The sequence below is a fragment of the Ictalurus furcatus genome, chromosome 10 (assembly GCF_023375685.1).
Source record: "Ictalurus furcatus strain D&B chromosome 10, Billie_1.0, whole genome shotgun sequence".
Lineage (NCBI taxonomy): Eukaryota > Metazoa > Chordata > Actinopteri > Siluriformes > Ictaluridae > Ictalurus > Ictalurus furcatus.
This window is the reverse complement of record NC_071264.1, coordinates 10,818,508-10,830,074: the sequence shown is the minus strand read 5'-3', so window position 1 is coordinate 10,830,074 and position 11,567 is coordinate 10,818,508. Positions and strand designations below refer to the sequence as shown.

The 11,567-nt window shown below is 38.3% G+C and overlaps 1 protein-coding gene across 1 annotated transcript; it reads left to right on the top strand.

Moving 5' to 3' along the window:
- Positions 1 to 260: 260 nt before the first annotated feature.
- Positions 261 to 7,891, top strand: LOC128613448 (vitellogenin-like). The gene is made up of 27 exons (XM_053634198.1): positions 261 to 458; positions 599 to 619; positions 708 to 859; positions 951 to 1,202; positions 1,293 to 1,454; positions 1,549 to 1,697; positions 1,809 to 1,959; positions 2,085 to 2,242; positions 2,317 to 2,482; positions 2,576 to 2,701; positions 2,965 to 3,183; positions 3,269 to 3,486; positions 3,561 to 3,658; positions 3,761 to 3,885; positions 3,981 to 4,082; positions 4,183 to 4,314; positions 4,507 to 4,693; positions 4,780 to 4,882; positions 4,981 to 5,166; positions 5,300 to 5,556; positions 5,644 to 6,005; positions 6,296 to 6,340; positions 6,470 to 6,520; positions 6,622 to 6,825; positions 6,928 to 7,079; positions 7,175 to 7,313; positions 7,395 to 7,891. The coding sequence occupies exons 1-27, from the start codon at positions 419 to 421 to the stop codon at positions 7,536 to 7,538; spliced, it is 4,101 nt and encodes a 1,366-aa protein (XP_053490173.1). The 5' UTR covers positions 261 to 418; the 3' UTR covers positions 7,539 to 7,891.
- The last annotated feature ends 3,676 nt before the right edge of the window (positions 7,892 to 11,567 follow it).

The window sequence follows — 11,567 nt, the reverse complement described above, 5'->3', positions numbered from 1 at the left end:
CCATCAGGATAACTAAATAAGCTGATTGAAGCTGAGAATTGCACAAATTACTCTAAAGATGTTTTAAGTTAAAGTCAAACAAACTTTCAAGTGAATTGATTGGCATAATGTTCTATCTGTTAGTTATATTTCATAATTTTTATATATATATAAAAAAAAATTAACAGAAATAAGTAAAAGGAACAAATTAAAAAAAAAAAAAAAAAGTACTGGAACTTGTGGATATTGGCTCTGCCTTAACATGACAGAAGGGTAAGTTAACCTGACCCAGAATGGTTACTTTGTATCAGCTGTTGAGTCAGATCTAGTCTACAGTACATCAAAACTAGTTAATATTCTACTTAAGGTTATACTTAATCAGCAAATTTCATACAATAAAAGCATAGGTTCTTGGTGGATTCATCACACACCACCAGCCATGAGAGCTGTAGTGCTTGCCTTGACTCTGGCCCTTGTGGGTAAGTCGTTATTTGAATTGTTTCATTTCCAAAAAATGTATCCATTCAAAAACCTATAAAGATATTGCAGAATTTCACTATTTCAGAATATGACTATAGAGTATAACATGTTTATTTCTATTTTTCTTATTTTCATTTAGCAAGTCAACAGATTAACCTTGGTAAGTAATGTTTCTAAGAATGCATTAAAATAATGGGGACACATTGTTATGTTATTTCAGTGAAATTTACTGTAAAATATTTCATCAGTTCCAGAATTTGCTGCGGGTAAGACCTTTGTATACAAGTATGAGGGTTTGCTCTTGGGCGGTCTGCCTCAAGAGGGTTTGGCTAAGGCTGGAGTCAAAGTCAGCAGCAAGGTCCTCATCAGTGCTGTAGCCCAGAACACCTTCCTCCTGAAGGTAAACTTATTCTTATTTCCATGGATAGTGCTACCAAGATAGGCATACACAGTCTTTAACTAAATGTTGCAATTTTTTTTTTTACCCATAGCTCGTGAATCCTCAACTCTTTCAGTACACTGGCATCTGGCCTGAGGATGCTTTTGTTCCTGCTGCAAAGCTTACCTCAGCACTAAAGGCTCAGCTTGAAGTTCCCATTAAATTTGAGTATACTAATGGCATGGTAGGGAAGGTATTTGCCCCTGCTGGAGTCTCTGCTACTGTTCTGAATCTGCACAGAGGTATCCTCAACATCCTTCAGCTCAACCTCAAGAACACACAGAATGTGTATGAGCTGCATGAGGTAAAGAATACATGAGTGATATTTATTACCAGTGCTATTAAAATTCTGTTCTGACCTGACATCTTAGCTAAAGCTATTTCATTCTTAAAGGCTGGACCTCAGGGAGTCTGCAAGACCCACTACATGATCAGTGAGGATGAAAAGACCCATCAAATTGCTGTGAGAAAGTCCAAAGACCTGACCAACTGCCATGAGAGAGTCATAAAAGATATTGGTTTAGCTTACACTGAAACCTGTGTGGAGTGCCAGAAGGTAATTTCAGAAGCTGTCAGTGAGTTCTGTCTTTGCAAGTGAATTATCTAAAGCAAGAATCACACTTAATTATTTAATTATTTCCTCACCACAGAGGGTTAAGAGTCTGACTGGGACTGCGACATTCAGCTACACCATGAAGCCCACTAATACAGGTGCTCTGGTTTCTGAGGCTATAGTTGAAGAGGTCCATCAGTTCTCACCCTTAAATACAGAAACTGGAGCAGCTCAAATGAAAGCCAAGTATGATCTATATTCTTATATTTATGTCTCGTTGCAATGTTTATAGGATATATTTCTGAATATCTGTTTTTATTTAGAAATTTCTATAATAGTAAAAAAAAATTATTTCAGGCAAATTCTGACTTTAGAGGAAGAGCAGAATGCCCCGACTGCACCCCTTGCAGGCGAATACTTGGCCCGTGGATCCCTGCAGTATGAATTTGCTACTGAGATTCTTCAAACCCCAATTCAACTTCTGAAGATCAACAATGCACAGGCCCAAGTATACTTATTAGTTTATCTTAATTCATTCTTTCATTTTCCTTCATTCATTTGGAGAAAAGCTTATCATACCTTAACAGAATTGACATTGTTGTTACTATCAAACACTTTTTGATTCTCTAACAGATTGGAGAAGTCTTGCAGCATCTGGTTGAAAATAATCAGGCTATGGTTCATGAGGACGCTCCTCTGAAGTTCGTCCAGCTTGTCCAGCTCATGCGTGTAGCTACCTTGGAGAGTATTGAAGCCATCTGGGCTCAGTACAAGAACAAACCTCTTAACAGGTGAAGTTTAATTGAATATTATCGTGGAATTAAAGCCCAGTTTATGTGCTTTTCTAAAATCCTTAATGTGGCAGACGGTGGATTTTGGATGCACTTCCTGTTGTGGGTACACCAGTAGCTCTGCGATTCATCAAGGAGAAGTTTCAAGCTGATGAGCTTGCTGTCCCTGAATTCACTCAGGCCCTTCTGGTTGCTTTGCACATGGTCACCGCTAATCCAGATGTCATCCAACTCACTGCTGTGAGTGGAAATCCCTCATGTAATGTATTTCAAGTCTGGCAGAACCTTGTATAAATATCATAAAATACTGCAACCTTTTCCTCCATCAAACAGAATCTGGCTATGGACCCCAAAGTCAAGAATATTCCAGCGCTGCGTGAGGTGACCATGCTTGGCTGTGGTTCCATGATTGCCAAATACTGTGCTGAAGTTCCTACATGTGATGCTGATCTCTTGAGGGTAAAGCTTCTGTTCATTCATTCGCATTTGTGTAAACAATTTCAGTGATATTATATTACAGTACTCATCTAAAAGAACTTATATATAAAACAGTTTTCTAAGTTGTATGTTTTCTCCCTCTCTCACTTATCGTAAAAATATTTTCCTCAGTTTCAGACAAAAGATAGCATAAAATAAGACTACAGATATGGGAGAATTGTTTATATGATCAGTGAAAATAATGAATGAACACTAACTTTTTGCATATAAACTTTTATTATTAGCCTATCCATGACATTGCTGCTGCAGCAATTTCCAAGGCTGAGATTCCTGAAATCACACTGGCTCTTAAGGTGCTGGGCAATGCTGGCCACCCTGCCAGCCTTAAAACAATCATGAAACTCCTGCCTGGATTTGGAAGTGCTGCTGCTGCTACTCCCATGAGTGTTCAAGTTGATGCCATCTTGGCTCTTAGGAACATTGCCAAGAAAGAACCAAAGTTGGTTAGTATGGGATGATGTCTAAACACAAAAGCTGTTGTGACTGATCCTGTTCCAGGAACTTAATCGTCTTATTTCGTTGTTTTAGGTTCAGCCAGTGGCACTGCAGCTTTTCATGGACAAGGCATTACATCCTGAACTTCGCATGGTTGCCTGTATTGTGCTCTTTGAGGCCAAGCCATCAGTAGCCCTTATGGCCACTCTTGCTGGAGCTTTGGAGAGGGAGCCCAACATGCATGTTGTCAGTTTTGCTTATTCTCATATCAAGTCTCTGACCAGAAGCATGGCCCCTGATTATATGCATGTGTAAGTTTTATTAGCACCATTACTTCAGAGCTGTAAACCTAGGCCAAAACTAATCATTTTTACTGATATTGCAGGGCTGCTGCAGCAAATGTTGCCATCAGGATGCTGAGCCCCAAACTGGACAGACTGAGCTATCATTTTAGCAGAGCCATCCATTTCGATCTCTATATCTGTATGTTTCAATATGTTTGTTTCATTGTATAATATTTGCATATTTCAGGAACAAATATCAAATTTGCCACTACAATTTTTGTATAATTATTTCTGTTAAAAGCTCCTCTCATGGTTGGTGCTGCTGGTAGTGCTTACATGATCAATGATGCTGCCACCATCTTCCCCAGAGCTGTCATAACTAAAGCACGAGCCTACCTGGCTGGAGCTGCTGCTGATGTTCTTGAGGTAAAAATATGCCATTTTATGATAGCATTAAATTCATTATCATTATAGTTTTTTTTGACCACATTCACTGCAATTTATTATTTTATTTCAACCAGGTTGGGGTGAGAACTGAAGGACTTCAGGAAGCTCTACAAAAGACTGTTCCACATGATGAAAATGCTGATCGCATCACTAAAATAAAGCGTACCATAAAGGCTGTGAGCTACCTTTAACAACGTATTTGTTGTGTTCTTTTACCGTTAGGCTTGAACTATACATGATTTATAATGCATGCCCTTCCTCTGTTTGTACTCCAAGCTGATGGACTGGAAGTCTTTACCAACCAATCAACCACTGGCTTCCATCTTTGTCAAAGTTCTTGGTCAGGAAATTGCTTTTGCCAACATTGACAAAACCTTCATTCAAGCCATCATCGAACAAGCAGCACAAGTATTTTCATATTTTCAATTAGTCATTTAATTTAAGCAACATAAATAAGGGCACAAATATGTTATTCAATTAAATATTTTATTAGTAATATGTATCAGTTTAGCCTTGAACAAAAGATTTTAGTTTGAACACCCTTGAAAATAACTGCAAAAAATTATAATCTCATGCAATATACATGTGATGCATCTATAGATTGCTACTGGACCACGTTCCCGTGAACTGTTGAAGGAGGCTGTTGAAGCATTGCAGAAAGGCTTTGCCTTCCAGTATGCCAAGCCCCTGCTGGCAGCTGAAGTGCGCCGTATTCTACCCAGTTCTCTTGGTGTGCCAATGGAGCTTTCTTATTACACTGCTGCCGTTGCTGCTGCAGATCTGAATGGTATGGCTTTCTTCATAAAAGTAACATACTAGTGTAAAGCATGTATATTTATCTTTCTGACAAACTTCTTTCATTCATTCTTTTAGTTAAGGCAACTATTACCCCTCCTTTACCTGAGCATCCAGAGACTCTCACTCTTGATCAGTTGATGAAGACCGATATCCAGTTGCAAGCTGAGGCCAGACCAAGGTAAAAATTTCAAAAAACACACATTAAAGACAAAAATCTTGAAGTTTCTATGAAGCTTTGGAAATGACATGAACCGGTTCATCTTGTTTTGCTTTCAGTGTTGCCCTCCAGACATTTGCTGTAATTGGAGTGAACACTGCCTTGATTCAGGCTGTTGTTATGGCCAGAGGAAAGTTACACACTGTTGTACCAGGGAAAGTGTCTATAAGAGCTGACCTTCCAAACGGCAATGTAAAGCTGGAGGTTCTGCCTGCTGCTGTTCCTGATCATATTGCAGATGTCAGGTAAGAGAAAGACAAGTGAAAATCTTTACCTCTCCATGAAAACAAAAATTAGAGTTCCTCTGAAAGCTGACAAATATACAACTGGCTAAAAAACAAAAAAGATCAAGCATGTTGATTGACTGTGTTTCTTCAGCTTTGAGACCGTTGCTGTGACCAGAAACATTGAGGACCTCCCCACTGAGAGAACTGTATCACTGGCCCCTCCAATGCCCTCTGATGCTGCACAGAGGTGGATACCTGCTTCAGTTCAGAAGAACTTGTGTGGTGTTATTACTTATATTAAAATCAAAGGATGTATTGAGGTTTCCTCCCAGAATGCTGGCTTTATGGGTTTAAATCCTCTGTATTATATTGTTGGACAACACGCAGCTCGAATTTCTTTGGCAAGAGGTAATTAGCAAAGTCAAATTTGTTTACAACCAAATTCAGATAAGATTTAACAGTAACACGGAAGAAATACTGTTGTTTGTGCTTCAGGTGATGGTCCTGCACTAGAAAGACTGGAGCTTGAGGTACAAGTTGGTCCTAAAGCAGCTGAAAAGCTTAGGAAGGAAAGCAGCAATGGTGATGTTCAAAGTACTGAAGAAAGTACCATCCTGTTGAAACTGAGGGAAATTCTGGCGGCTGGACTGAGGACTATTAACTCCAGCTCAATCAGTTCTTCATCCTCTGCCAGCAACAGCAAGAGTTCTAACAGCAGCAGGAGTGTTAGCAGCAGCAAGAGTGCTAGCAGCAGCAGGAGTGTTAGCAACAGCAAGAGTGTGAGCAGTAGCAGGAGTTCCAGCAGCAGCAGGAGCTCCAGCAGCAGCAGCAGATCTTCCAGAGCTAGCAGGACCAAGGTAAGACTTCATCATGTCACCATCATTACATAGGGGGTCTGATATTTAATGCACTATTTAATGCATTATATTCAGTGAACAGAAAAATGCATCATATCCTGCTGTAATGTCTACAGCCTTCACATGCAATGCCCAATAACAAAAATAACAACAACAACAACAACAATAATAATAATAATCATTTTTGTCCTATGCTTCTAATTCTCTTTTCAATGCAAAAGTATATTGTCTTGCATTTCATATGTCATATGTTGCTCATCGGTGAAATTGCATTTATTGTTTCTTCCTAGAATACTAATTCATATGCTCAGTTCAGGAAGTTCAATAAAGAACAGGTAATTCCCAAAGAATCCCTTCAACTTGTAGTCTTTCAACCACTCCCTTTCAACTTGTTTTTAGATACTTAAAAAATATATATATATATATTAATACTTCTTTATTTGTTTTTGTACTTGGCCCCACAGGGTATGTCGAAAGGCAGCAGTGCATCTAGCATTGAGGCCATACAGAGACAGGTAAAATAACATGTATGGTATTAATTAATAGACATCTTAATTAGATGCCGGGAAATTGATGTTTATATAAAAATGACTATGGTCCCTGTTTTCAATTTCAGGCTAACCTACTTGGAGATGCTATTCCACCTGCTTTTGCCATCATTGCTCGTGCTGTTAGAGCTGACCGCAAGCTGGGATTCCAGATTGCTGCTTACATGGACAAGCCCACTTCAAGAGTACAGATTGTGTTGGACTCTATTAAGGAGAATGACAAATGGAAGATATGTGCTGATGCTATACTTCCAAGCAAGCATAAAGTCGCTGTAAGTTGCTACAAAAGATTCTTAACAGAAGTGTTTTCAACACTTTCTCTTTATATAATCTAAGGTTTTATTGTTTGCACTGAGCAAGGACTCTCCTATTAGGCCAGGTTTGCTATTGGTGAGCAGTGCCAGGACTATTCTGTAACTGTCAAGGCTGAAACTGGTCTGCATGAGGAACATCCTGCTGCACGTTTTGGGTTGGGCTGGAACAGACTACCAAGAATCCTAAATTATGCTATCCCCTATGTGAAGAGGTACTAGGTCACAAAGATCACAGCAGCAAATCTATTGCAGTCTGTCACAAGTAATTTTACAAATAAATTTTCTCTCTGTGTTCTTCTGCCAACAGGGCAAGGGAGTACATCCCTAGGGTAGCTTACCTGGTTGGATGTAATGCTGATAGTGCTGATAATGATGAGAGAGAAGTCAACCTTATTGTTGCCCTACCAACTCAAAAGTCTGTCAACATTGTTTTGCGGATTCCAACGGTGAGAATGATCATTAAGTCTTTGCATGGTTTAATACTTGTAAATAAATATTTAACATTTTATTGTGGTTTGCCCTTCCAGATGACAGTGTCAAAGCTAGATGTGCCTCTTCCTATTGCCATGCCTATTGAACAGGATGGAACCATTCCAGCTCTCCAGAATTTGGACATTTGGGCCATTGTTAAGAAATGTCTAAATGATATCAGGGAATGTTCAAGTACATGATTTCAAATATGTAAATTAATTAAATGAAATAAAGAGCATCCAAAAGGCAAAAAAAAAAATTCAGCTGTGTATTTTTCTTTACTTACGTGTGGATTGGTTAAAGGTTTTTTTTTTTTGGTTTTTTTTTTAGAAATAATTATAAGAACAATAGGTAGGTGGGTAGTTCTATAACAAAACTTCCTGATCAGAGCCAAATCAGAGCTTGTTCTTGTCCCCAGTGCTCCTTAAGTATTAAGCAAGTAGTTCAGGAAAAAGTCTTGTTATTTGCTCATCAATGTAAAACTCCATTTGCAAAATCAGCAATAAAATAAGCATAACCAGTTTTTACAATCAGTCTGTAAATGTGTTAAAAATAAAATTAGATAAAAATTTCATTTAAAAGTATTTTAAATTAAAATACTTTGATGGAAATACTTTTAAATGAAAATACTTTGAAAATACTTTCAGACCTTTGATATTTTTTGCAATGACACTTGAAATGGAGCTTGAGCACATTCAATTTCCATTGATTTTCCTTGAGATAATGGAATATAGATTATTATTGTATTTGTACAATTTGATTAAAGTTCACCTGGGCTAAACCAACTAAAAAAAAAAAAAACAAGATATGAGGTCAAAGGAATTGCCCATAGTACTCCCGAAAGAGAATTACAGATAGAGGCATAAATCAGAAAAAAATATTAGAAAAACTAATGCATTTAAAAGTAGAGTAAGTCTAGTGTACCAACATGAGCAAAAATGACAGGAGACTGAAATTATTCTGAAGGTACTGTAAATGTACAAGTGAGAGCAAAGATGAGCACCAGCTATTTAGTGCACAGGAAGAAACAAGCTGAAATTCTCTCTCTCTCACTCTCTCACACACACACACACACACACACACACACACACACACACACACCTCGGTCCTTCCAGCTGGCTCTCTCTGGCCTCTACAGACAAGAACTGAGACGACAAAGAGACACAAACAAGTCAACTCTCACTAATTATACGCAGGTGAGAACCATAACCAGTTACCTGCTGGTTCGACCTGCCTCATCTCCATCCACAGCTAACGCTGGACCATGCCCGCTTCCACAGCCACTTAAAGAATTTTTGGCAGTGTTGATCTTGTGTAAACATACTGTCATCTAATGAGTCCACCTTTGTGGAGTTTGAGTCGAGACCAAGTCCTTAACTAATCGAGACCGAGTCCAAAAGGAGTCGAGTTGGACTCAAGTCCGAGTCCTTAATAGCCAAGTCCAGAAAGTAATTAAACTGAAAAAAAGATTTTAAATTGCAATTGTAAACTCACCACTGAGCTGTTAAATTCATATTTTAACCTTCACAAACCAGTGGCAACATAAATGTAACAAAAAATACCACTATTACATCTTGCCACTGCCATTTAATTTTTATTTCATGTCATTAACACCTCAACTAGTTTCCTATCAAAAAATGGTTTAAAAGAAAAAAAAAGAGATATTGAGGTATATGTAGAACTGTTATTATATTACAAGTGTATGAAAATGTCCTCCAGTTTGAGTTCACATTTCAATAATTTGATGCCTTTCCCCCAAAATTATATAGGCTGAGAGAGTACAGAGTAGAGGTACATTTAGCAGGAGGTCAAAACAACAAGCTTCATGCATTATTACTGCTTTTAATCTGTCTATGAATGACAACAAACTCATTTATGAACACAGCTCTTTAATGTTAATTCCTAAAATAAAAATAAAACACCCCTATCAGCAGGGTTTACGGTAATGTTTAGGGGTGGCGATATGACTAAAATCTTACTTCACAATAGCGATACATTTTCTCAGGTAGGTCTATCAGTAGTATTCAAGTGAGAAATACTACGGAAAATGAATAAAGGAATTAAATGTAATTAAAGTCAAATGAGAGTGATTTTCTCTAAAGGAGAATAAAGGAGGGCGCACGGTGGCTTAGTGGTAAGCACGTTCGCCTCACACATTCGGGGTTCGAGTCCCGCCGGGGCCATGTGTGTGCAGAGTTTGCATGCTCTCCCCGTGCTGCAGGGGTTTCCTCCGGGTACTCTGGTTTCCTCCGGTGTACCCTGCCTTGTGCCCGATGCTCCCTGGGATAGGCTCCAGGTTCCCTGTGACCCTGAAAAGGAGTAAGCGGTAGAAGATGGATGGATGGAGAATAAAGGAGTGTCTGGAAGTGAGTGCGAGAGAGCGAGCACGAGAGAGCTTTGTGGTATATGTGTGTGTTTTCTCTGTCATGTTTGAGTTTTGTTTATGATTAAACTCTGTTTATGTTCAGCCAGTTCCCGCCTCCTCCTTGCCAATCTTTGAAGTTTGTTACAGTCACTAAATCCAAAGTTCTAGCCTATATGCTGGGAATTAGGTATTGTGGGCCAGATTTGAAAAACCAGACAGATTTTTCATGTTGGTAGATGAAAAGGTGAACAGTTGCTATGCGTGAATAGATTTTATCCAAACATGGAAGTATAGTGTTCAGTTGGGTGTTTTACAAATGAAAAGTGTCATAAACAGAGCTGTGGTGTTGTTTCTCCTGTGATAAAAGCAATAAGTAATGTTTGAGCTGTAGTCACTTACTGCTTTTATCACAAGAGAAACAACACCATAGCTCTGTTTATGATAGTGTTCATTGGCAGCATTATTTCTGTAAAAATTTCAGGTTTGTATCTGGTCCCCTACAAGAGACATTCAACCCGAAAATGAGGGAAATAAAAAAAAAAAATCACTTTCTCGCCCCATTAATAAATAAGAGAAGTCTGAAACCTGAAATGTTCTGCATGCACACTATACTGTACCTGGTTACCCCCTTAAAAATTAAGACTGAGAGTCAAACCCTTCCCATTATAAATTGACCCTAAACGTTGAACTATGAGCAATCTTGAGCATTACATTTGGACATCAATTCTAAGTCTAAGGAACAAGAATGTACAAAATGTTTATATATGTCCATGTACCTTGAGATCAGTTTTTGTTGCAAGGAGCTAGGCTCATCCTGAGCCTATTTGTGCCATGACACAAACATGGCTTTTGTATTTAAACCAAGTAAAAAAAATAATAAAAAAATAAAATAATAATAATAATAATAATAATAATGGTGGATTTTGCAATGCCAATACATAGAGGTAATCACTCAAAAAAAATTGGAAAATTAAAAACGGTCAAGCAAACAACTTTGCAATTATTGGCCCACTTGAGAAGGAATAAACCGTTTAAGAAGTGGGACTGCAGCCAGCAGGACAAAGAAAAGCATGTGAGATAAAGATGACAGCAGTTGACAGCTGGCCTGAACTGAAGGAGTGGAGCAAAACTGTAGCAATCATTGAGCAAGCCCAGTGGCAAACACTTGGAGCCAACCAGGAGAACAATGGTGACTCACTTGGGAGGTCCAGAGAGAGTTTTATAATTAAAATTACATGATCCTTCTACCTTTCATTGCCTGTAAACAAACATTTACATCATTGAAAAATCAAAGGGCTCTTTCCAGTTCCACACTGACTCCATTTCCTATGCCCCTTATCCATGACATCCTTAAAGTCTTTGCAAACAGCCAAATGTTATGTATATTTTTACTCCGCTGGTGGAAATAGATGCTGAAGAAGCCACACTCACTTTATATCTCACATTGATATGTACATTCCCGTCAAAGCTGCTTCCAATAAAATTGCCATTTCTTCTTCCTTTTTATCTTCAACTGATGAGTTTTCATATTTTAAGCCAAAACTTATATTCTTAAAAATTATCATTTGCCATGTCCACTAACTCTATTGTAGTAAGCATTTCGAACTAATGTAGGAAGTACAATTTTATGTGGCTAACACAGAAGATCACAGTGGCACAAACAGTGAAATGTCCCAGGACATATATACAGTATAGGTCAGTGGTTTTCAAAGTGGGGGCCGCCAGGGGGCGCCCGGGGGGCCTCAACAATTTGGTTTGAAAAATAAATTCTCACTCTCAGAAAACCACACACACACACACACACACAGACAATCAATTCCTAATATAATGTAATGTAAAGATGTAAAATGTAATTATTAATTTT